Here is a 10,338-nt window from a genome sequence, read left to right as displayed (position 1 = left end):
AAAAAAAAAAAAAACATACAAACAAGTCCACATGGAGGGAGGGAGGGTGGGATGGGAGGGATCGGGAGCAAACAGTTTGTTTTGTTTGTCAACGAGGGCAGTTTCTAGATGTGACATCACATTTAGATGTGACATAGACAGACCCATATAAATAATGAAATAAAAGTTCCAGTCGTGCAGAGTTGTTCAATGGTCCGAGAACCCGAAACCGATTTGAAAATGCAAAACCTGTAAAGTGCTAGTCTGTCGTGGTCGTGGGTATCAGTCTCTGGGTTAAGGAACCGACAGGGGATTCTTCGTCTTGGTGGGCACGAACCGCACTTGATTCACTGTCATCGTCTTCGTCTGCTGCCATGAGGTTCACGGTGTCTCTGTCCCGGGGGTAAGTGCAGTACAGGAGGCCATAGGTCAAAGAGCAGATGGCCATGGGCACCGCCAGCTCCACGTACATGGCCTTGGCCAATGCAGCCGCGTTCCCTCTGTCCATGTCCACGCTCGACTCGGAAGACACCGGCTTGTACCCGAACACGCGCTCCGCCAGGATGCCCACCACCGGCGGCGCGAAGGAGGCGAACACCGACTCGAAGCACTTGTCCAGCGCGTACACCGTCGTCCTCGCCTTCGCCGGCACGATCTCCGCGAAGATCGGGCTGCAGACAATCCATTAATTTGGAGTGAGATGATGTTTGTTGTTGCAGGATTGATTGGTTGGGGAAGAAACGGTTTCTGACTTGTTGGTGGACGCGGCGTTCCAGGAAATGGCGAACCCCATGACGAAGAACACGGCCGCGTGCGCCACGCCGGTGGACGGGTCGTTGGGCAAGCCGAGCAGCAGGACGGCGCCGAGCGGGAGCGCGGACGCGGAGCTGATCTGCGCCAGCGCGATTCTCCCGGCGTCTGGGAACCGGCGCGAGACGGCGTCGCCGACGACGCCCCCGAAGAGCGCGCCGAGGGCGGTGGCGAAGAGGTAGAGCCCCGTGATGATGCTGGTCTCCCAGTGCGTGAACCCCATGAGCTCCAGCCACATGGTGGCGAAGTTGAGCCCCGACCAGGCGATGAGGCCGGCGACCCCCTGCGCGACGATGACCTGGAACGTGGGCACCGCGATGACGGCCCTGGCGTCCCGGAGCAGCTCCCGGGCCTCCTCCCTCGCCGACGCCGCGTTCTTGGACTTGGAGTGCGGGTCGGCGGCGAGGAGCCACATGAGAAGGCCCAGCGCGACGCTGATGGCGCCCACGATGTGGAACGCGAGCCGCCAGCCGGGGACGCCGAGGAAGGTGACCGGCGCGAGGAGCACGCCGAAGGAGCCCCCCACGATGGACCCGAGGTTGCAGGTCATCTGCAGCCACCCGAAGGCGGCGCCCCTGGTGTGGTCGTCCGTGTAGTCGGCGACCAGCGAGTTGATGGCCGGAATGACCAGCGCGAGGCCGATGCCGTTCAGCCCCCGCGAGATGGCCATCTGCGCACCACAAATTAGTTTCATTCAATTCACTTCCCTCCTTGCGGACACCAATGGCGCAAATCGTTGGCTGGCGACGTCATCGCAATTCGCAGCTCGCAAGAGAGACATGTACAATACAAAGTTGACTGCACCGGTCATGGCAGCTTAATTTCATTTCACAGAAAACAGAGGGGATAACCTCCATCGGTGGTAGGTGCGCCCAAAACTGAAATCCTGGAGTGCTGACCTGGAGGTAGGTGCGGGAGATGGCGACGAGGAAGGTGGCGGCGGCCCAGAGGAAGGCGCCGACGGCGACGACTTTGGCGCGGTCGTGGCGCGCGGAGGCGTAGGCGGCGAGCGGGAAGGAGAGGGCCTGGACGAGCGCGCGGCAGAGGGTGAGGGAGCCGAGCGCCGTGGGGGAGACGGCCAGCGCGGCGCCCACCTCCCGGTACACCGCCGGCAGCAGCACCTCGTCCGCCTTCTCCAGCATCGACGTCAGGTTCACCAGCACCAGGGTCCGGCGCCGCGTCGACGCCGAAGCTTCCGCCTCCCTCATCCCTCCGCCGCCCGGCTAGCTAGCTCGATTTGGCCGGCGAAGAGAAAGAGGCGTCTCCTCCCTATCGTCTCCTGTCTGCTACTACGCGGGGGAGGAGCAGAGTTTGCAGATCGGAAGCGACATTGACCCCGAGCGGTGGGAGCAGCTGAGGTGGAGATATGGTCCGTGCCATGTGTGTGGGTGCGGATATTCAAGTCAAGAAGGCTGTTTGGTGGTTGCACGTTCCATCCAATCTATCCAGGTATATTCGGTATGCAAGTTTTTTTTTTCCATTTTCGGATACCGGCTTTTTCTGGGATGGTCCGGAAGAACCGGTTTTCAGAAAATCTCAGAAATACCAGCTTTCTTTGTGCAAAAAAATAAAATTCCAAATTGTTTTGAATTCAACAATTTTTGGCGTAAAAACGCTAAACCAACATTGTGAACAAGGGAGACGGTCCCGCGACAACGTGGTAGCATAGCGCCATTCCATCAAGTCAGGGATTCGGCTATGTATGCGACCGTATTTAAGATCCCTTTGGACGTTTAAATTAAAATACGTTTAATTTTTTCGAACAACAGGAGTATTTTCCGAGAGCCACCGGGAATTCCAGTAAGCGGTTGGTTACCAAAAAATTTGAGCGGACAAATAAACCTGCTCATAATTTGTGTGATTTTTTTTATAACTTTCAAAGAATGGAAATGAGCCAGGACAGTGTACTCCCGAGCTCAAGTACCATCCAAGGCATCACAACGCGGACCCCTAAAACAGACACAATATCCGTCCGAATAATGATGCGGCAGCCGGCCATTGAACCGTGTTCGCATACATTTCAACCCGGATTTGAGCTAAGCGGGCGTATTTCGTGCAAAACTGGATGGTTTTCATTTATACTGGACCACAACCATTACACTTTTGATATATTTCATTAAACAAAAGCGTACGGACCCTAACCTAGTCTAATATTTACCAACGCCCGTCCTCCAAGTTCTTTTTATTCCCTACCGTGTCCATGCCTGGCGGCCTAGAGCCCTAGGAAATGAAACTATGGTTGCCGCCAAGGAAGAGTAAGACATGGTGCATGGACTGGCCCACATGCGATAAAAGGCGCCATCGTCTCCCATGTTCAGCTTTTTCTAGCCGGAGTCCACGGCCTGACACTAGTAGAAAATAAGGCATTAGTCTCGGTTACAGAGGGCCTTTAGTCCCGGTTGTGCAACCGAGACTAAGAAATCAGGACAAAAGCCCCAACTTTTAGTCCTGGTTGTGTTACGAACCGGGACTAAAGGGGCTCCACGTTGCCGCTGTAGGGCGGCCAGGCAGGAGGACCTTTAGTCCCGGTTGGTAACACCAATCGGGACTAAAAGGCAAGACTAAAAGGCTGGGTTGAGTGTTTAGGGGTTTCATATTGTTTCCCCCCCTTTATTTTATGTTTACCATTCAATTCTTTTACATTTAGGGTTTCCCTTTTTATTTTATGTTTTCCATTCAACTCGACGGTATAGCTACTACATATAGCAATGAAGAAACCATTACACAAATCGTCATGAATATATAGAGAGAAGTGACCTCTCTTTCTCCATGCTTGGTCGAACAACAAGCTTTCGTATATCTATTCCATGCTACTACATATATACAATGTAACATATCTTACGATCCCTAATATCTAATTACCAAAATCACATTTCAAATCACGATGGTATTCTCTGTCTTTAGATATGACATCTTCAAGAAAGAATCCCGCCAATTCCTCTTGAATTGCTCGTATGCGATCCTTTTGTAGAAGTTCGTCCCACTTCCATTTGATCTAATTATATATATATATGAATGACCTCAACACAATTGATGGTAATAAAAGAAAATAGTGAATATTGTTTACGTACTTCAAGTTGTTGTAAATATTTGCCCTTCTCACAGGTCGTCTGGCGAATGAACTCGCAGATGTAGTATCCACATAAATTATTCCCGGCTTCCTGCTTCAAGCACTTTACAAGAATAGAGTTCAATCAAAATAATAATCAAGCATGATAATGGTATTGAAACTAGAATCAATGAGAGATGCGGGGAACTAGCTAGTACAACTTACATCGGGGTGTCAAAATCGCAGCTCCTTTTCCGTTCACCCCTAGCTTGCTTGGTGAATTCTTTCCAAACCTGCCCGACAAAGAAAATGAATAGAGGAGCTATTAATTACTTGATATCAGGAAATGAGTGAAAGTTGCCGATATAGTGCAACAATGATTGAACTTACTTCTCGAGCATTTTACTCATGACCGCCCACTCCTTAGGGTCTTTATCTCTCGAGTCCATCGCAATTACTACTCCTGCATCAAGATGAATGACTAGCAGAATAAAGTGGTACCTGCGCACACATAACTCATCAATTACACTTAACCTCGAGTAAGCGAAACAAAATGTGCACAAGACAGTAACACTCACTTGAAGGTATTTCCCTTCTAGTTTTTTGTCCTATTAACACTTTTAGCAAGTTTTTCTCTGTATCCTCGGCATTGTGTGCTAGCGTATATTCGTTTATGGTATTTGGGTTAATGAACCCAATGTCATAGATTTGTCCTCTTTTGGATTCGAGAATGTTCAATCTGCATAATATAGTGAGGATAACTATACATGCAATGAACGAGCTGAGCAACTGACGATAGTTTTGTCGAGGGCATCTTGATTGTATAATTGAAATAATTCTTCAAATTCAACGTAAATCAACTTGACTCCATTGAAGCAATGCTCATCTCTAATTCCCACGTAGATCATGTTGCTCCCTTCCTTTGAGGCTTCCATGTACCACTCATGAAATCTTTGCATTTGTGTTGGTAGATGCAGGGGCTCCTCAGGTCTGACGAGAGGCTTCCCATGCTCGTATCTAAAGGCTAACTCAACCATGGGGAATTGTACCTCCTCGCCTAAGTAATCACCAAGAGTGAAACCAAGATCAGCGGCCACTACCCCCGGATCATTAGCGATATCGGTAAACACCTTGAGTGGGGGCACGATTGGTTTTTTTGTTCGCCAAGCTGGGGAATTGTTTTCCCCCTTGCACTACTGTTACTTCCCGACCACTGTTGTGCTTTATGTGACTTGATAATAGAGTGGTCATAGTTTGATAGCAGTGGAGGCAGTGTTGCCGGATCTATTTTCTCCTTTGGCTCGGGCCGTTTCGGTGCAAGCTGGCGTTTCACATCGGCATCCACTCTCTTCTTCCTCATCACTCGGTTCGTATGGTAACTTGGCAGGAGCCTCCTTGACGCTTATTGTACCTGCTCTGGATTTCTTTGTAGTTGTACTAGCCTCCAGAGCGGTAGCGGTTCTCTTCCGCCGGTGCTGAGGCGGCGAAGGAGGCGGATTCAGCTGACGCAGCAGATTCTGTTGAGGGGCCTCCTCTGGCAGAGTGTGCTGACGCGGTGGAGACAGCTGAGGCGACAGAGTGTGTTGACGCGGCGGAGATGGCTGAGGCAGTGGAGATAGAGTTGGACTATGAGGGTTCTACTGAGGGGCCTCCTCTGGCGGAGTCTGCTGACTCGGCGTCCAATGTGGAAACACGATGTGTTCCTTTCTCCATAGAATGGTAATCCTTCTGGCATCTCCCAGATGAGTCTCCCCTTCACTTGTTGGGTACTCAAGCTCTAGTTGCTCAAATCCGTTGATAACTTCGTCCACCCCGACAAAATCATAGCCATATGGAATCGAAGAGCAATGGTAGGTCCCATCAGGTACACAAGGTAAGGCATAGCCGACCTCCACCTTCACGGATATGTTCATGCATTTCGGATGTAGATCACAATGTTCCCTCTGCGTGATATCATCCACAGGGTAGCGAGGAGACGTGATATTAGGCCGAACGAGCTCTGTGGAAGCCATGTTGCTTTTTTGCTGAGATGGTGGGGTAGCTCCGTGGGCAGTATCAAATGAAGGATCTTTGTGCCGCTGAGATGATCGGCTGGTAGCTCGCTGGCTGGTAAGTGCCTCTATTTTCTTCTGCTGCTACGCTACTATTTCTTCTACCTTCTGCAGCCGGTCTACATCATGTTTCTTCTTTGTCGCTCGGCTTCTATTACTGTCACTGCTGTTGGGAAACCCAACCTTCCACGTAACGGAGTGATGTCTCTTAAACTACATCGGTATGTCCCCAAAGAGGAAGGGATGATGTAGCACGGCTACGGTAGGTATCTCCCTCAGTTATGAAACCAAGGTATCAATCCAGTAGGAGAACCAAGCAACACTATGTAAAGGGTACATGCACATAAAGAACAAATTCTTGCAACCCGACGATTATGAGGGGTTGTCAATCCCTCTTACGGGTAACGGTGCTAGAAATTATCAAGTTGACGGGATAAAAATTGTGTAGATTGGATAAATAGATTTCGATAAAATGCGAAATAAAATAAGTAATAAAAAAGTGCAGCAAGGTATTTTTGGGTTTTTATAGATATGAAAACAAAAGCAAATAAAAATAGATCTCAAAGCAAATATGATGAAGACTAGACCCGGGGGTCGTAGATTTGACTAGTGGCTTCTCTCAAGAAAATAGCACACGGTGGGTAAACAAATTACTGTTGGGCAATTTATAGAAGATCGAATAATTATCACGATATCCAGGTTATGATCAATATATAGGCATCACGTCCGAGATTAGTAGACCGACTCCTGCCTGTCTACTACTATTACTCCACACATCAACCGCTATCCAGCATGTATCTAGTGTATTAAGTTCATGGAGAAACGGAGTAATGCAATAAGAATGATGACATGCTGTAGATGAGATCTGTTCATGTAGGAATAGCCCCCATCTTGTTATCCTTAATAGCAACAATACATGCGTATCTTGCTGCCCCTTCTGTCACTGGGAAAGAACACCGCACGATCGAACCCATCACAAAGCACCTCTTCCTATGGCAAGAAAAATCAATCTAGTTGGCCTAACTAAACCAAAGATTCGAAGAAGAAATACGAGACTATAAATAATCATGCATATAAGAGATCAAAAGAAGGCTCAAATAATATTCATGGATATAGATCTGATCATAAACTCAAAGTTCATCACATCCCAACAAACACACCACAAAAAGGAGTTACATCAAAGATCTCCAAGAGATCATTGTATTGAGAATCAAAAGAGAGAGAGGAAGCCATCTAGCTACTGCCTACGGACCCGTAGGTCTATGCTGAACTACACACGCATCATCAGAGAGGCACCAATGAGGATGATGAACCCCTCCGTGATGGTGTCTAGATTGGATCTCGTGGTTCTGGAACTTGCGGCGGCTGGAATTGTTTTTTGACTCCCCTAGGGTTTCTAGAATATGTGGTTATTTATAGGGCGAAGAGGCGGTGTGGGAGGTCACCGAGGGGGGCACAACCCCCTAGGCACGCCTGGGCTCCTGGGCGTGCCCTGGTGGGTTGTCCCCACCTCGGGCCTCCCCTCTGGTACTTCTTCGGCCCATCTTGTGTGTTATGGTGCAAAAAAAATTCTCCAAAAAGTTTTGCTGCGTTTGGACTCCCTTTGGTGCTGATATTCTGCGAAGTAAAAAACAAGCAAAAATAGCAACTGGCACTGGGCACTATGTCAATAGGCTTGTCCCATAAAATGATATAAAGTAGCTGTAAAATGATTGTAAAACATACAAGAGTGATAACATAACAGCATGGAACTAGCAAAAATTATAGATACGTCGGGGACGTATCACGGAGCCTGATGTGCCTCGTGTTCGTCCAGGGTGTTCAGGATTCCCGAGGACGCGTGTCAGCTCGTCCTTCTCTCTGTCAGGATGGAGCTTCCCTTCCTGCACAACCTTCATTGCATCTTGAATGGCTTTGACGAGTGTTTCAAGTTGAGATTTCGTATAAACACACTTCCCTGTTTCTGGATTCAAAGTTCCCCCATTCCTGAAGAACCAAGTCTTTTCCCGTTCGGTCCAGTCCAATGTCTCTGGATGGATCCCTTTATCAAGCAGTTCGTTCTCAGATTTCTCCCACTTAGGCCGGACAGCCTTGTAGCCACTTGACCCCGTAGCATGGTGATATTCCTTCTTTGCAGCATTTTGCTTATTTATATGTGACCTTTTCTTACCTACAACCGATGTCTTGTACTCCACAAATGCGGGCCAGTGATCTTTTATCTTCACATATTATCCGGTGAATGTTGGAGTCTTCTTTTCCAGGACAAACTTTTGGTGCAATCTTTTCTTCCAGTTGCTGAATTGTGGGGCCATATTCATAAGAGCCCACACCTTGACTTTTCGCTCTATGACATTGTTAGTTGGATCCACCTTTGGCGGTAGGGTGAAATTTGTCGTGAGGGTATCCCAAAGCGCTTCTTTGGATCTATCGTCGACATAAGAAAATCCATCATCCGCCTTTGGCTTATTCCATTCTCTAATGCTGATCAAGATGTTGTCCCTAACAATAGCTCTGCACTGACTTATAAATCAGTCTGCGGTCCGCTTGGGAGCAGTCGGTTCGCCATCTGCAGCGACTTCTTCGATCTTGAACCACTGGTGTAGAGACCTTCTATACAAATGGTTTTTAACCCCTTTCCGCGACGACATTTTATCGTGGTAATATCTCGATAGATGCCAAGGGGTGGCTTATCATGGTTGGGGCCATGAGGTCGTCGTCAGGCCTGGAAGCGGGAGTGGGCATAAGGTCGGACTAACACGAGATCTACCCAGGTTCAGGGCTCTCCTAAGAGATGAAACCCCTACTCCTGCTCTGCAGGGTCTCCACATGATCACTATATCACAGGGTGTACAATGGTGCTCCTAGAGTTGTTTGGCTAGAGGAGGAAGAAGGGCAAGGGTAGCTCTCATCTCCCATAGTTGTGGTGTGTGGAATGGAATGGATGGAACTGAAGTGGAACCCTTTGCATGGGTGTGGCCTGGGGGGTTTTATAGGACAACCCCCCAAGGGTACAATGGTAATATGGCCGGGTGGTAGGTCCCGTCTGTCAGCGTCTCTGGAGGACGGCTTCTCCGCCGGCTGCTGGGGCCCACCTCTCGTGGGCCCTGCCGGCTGCCGAGGAACCGGCCGATAGGTGGGGCCCGCCGCCTGCAGGTCCCATTGACGGCTCTTCACTGTTGCGCCGTCTGTGCTGATGAAGGCCTTGTCGGGCGCGTCAAGGCTACAGTGCCACACTAGGTGGGTCGGCGGCCGCCTGGCGGCACTTACTTTAGCCATGCGGCTGGGATTCGGGAGAGGAATGGCAGACTGTGGCCATGCCCCAGTTTGTCTCTTGGTCAGGCTCAGACTCCTAGGAAGGGGCGGTCCACCTGCTGGGAGCCGGCCCATTCCCTCGCCGCCTTCTGGAGCGCACCGCCTTCTCGTCTCCGCCATCTTCTTGGAGGCGGCCTTCCGGCTCCAACCATCTTCTTGGGGTCCGCCGTCTTTTAGGAGGCGGCCCTCTGGCTCCAACTAGCCCAGGAAGCCGGCCTTGCGACCAGTCAGACTGAGGGGCTTGGCCAGCCTCGATGTCTTGAAATATGGTTAAGTGTTGATAAGGCTACCCGGGGTCTATCCCCCCGACAGTAGTCCCCGAAGCCGGTGAGGTTCTACAGCTTTAGCAGTCGGAGGGCCTCAGCAGTTTCCCCTTCGAGAGATCCTCCGCCTTCTGCTCCGTTCGGCTGGGAGGAGCCGGATGCTAGGAGCCCGCCGTGGCTATGGCCGCTTGGTGGAATTCGAATCGACAAGGTGGGAATCGAGGAGGCGCCACCCGCTGCACGCGCGCCATGCGGCGCCCGCAGGCCAGGCCGGCCTGCGAGCCCACGCGCATGACGGGACATCGCCGTAGGCTGGGGCCCGCCACTGTAGGGCCTCAGCCTGCGCGCAGATCTGCTGTGGCCAAGGCGGGCGGTTGCCCTTATGCCGCGCACTTAATGCACCATAATCACGCGGAATACGCGGGGGCATGCGGGGCATGGGCCACAGTTAATCCCATGCCACCACGTCACCTCGGCTTTGCCGAGCCGGCTATAAAGAGGGGGAGGAGGAGGAGGGGAGGCAGAACGCACGCGCGCTCCCTCCTCACTCTCTCTTCCTCCCTCCACCGGTGCTACCGCTGCGTTGCTCCGCCACTGCCGAAGTGCCGCTACGATCGCCTCTCCTTCGTCGCCGTCACCTCACCGTGGCCACTACTCTGCTGAAACAGCCGCTCCGTCGTGGCCACCGCAGCAGCTCCGCTGCCTTGCACCGTTCGTCGTCTTCTTCACCGTTGCTGCACCGCCAGTCGACCTCGTCGCCGCGCTTCTCCGCGCCGTCCCTGCACCATGGCCAAGAGCGGTTGGCTGTGGTCCAACATCTATGATGACCACATCGACTTCCTCTGCACGACGCGGAGGCTTCCCCGCACCGACA

The 10,338-nt window shown here is 51.0% G+C and overlaps 1 protein-coding gene across 1 annotated transcript; it reads right to left on the bottom strand.

Annotated features, from left to right (window-relative positions):
• Positions 1 to 59: 59 nt before the first annotated feature.
• On the bottom strand, positions 60 to 2,204 carry LOC119349376 (MFS-type efflux pump MSMEG_3705-like). Its single transcript, XM_037617399.1, has 3 exons — positions 1,689 to 2,204; positions 732 to 1,459; positions 60 to 650 (listed from the first exon to the last, which is right to left on the bottom strand). The coding sequence occupies exons 1-3, from the start codon at positions 1,995 to 1,997 to the stop codon at positions 239 to 241; spliced, it is 1,449 nt and encodes a 482-aa protein (XP_037473296.1). The 5' UTR covers positions 1,998 to 2,204; the 3' UTR covers positions 60 to 238.
• Between the last annotated feature and the right edge of the window lie 8,134 nt (positions 2,205 to 10,338).

This window comes from Triticum dicoccoides, chromosome 1B (genome assembly GCF_002162155.2).
Source record: "Triticum dicoccoides isolate Atlit2015 ecotype Zavitan chromosome 1B, WEW_v2.0, whole genome shotgun sequence".
Classification (NCBI taxonomy): Eukaryota; Viridiplantae; Streptophyta; class Magnoliopsida; order Poales; family Poaceae; genus Triticum; species Triticum dicoccoides.
The sequence above is the reverse complement of the archived record's forward strand: the minus strand, read 5'-3'. Positions and strand labels throughout refer to the sequence as shown.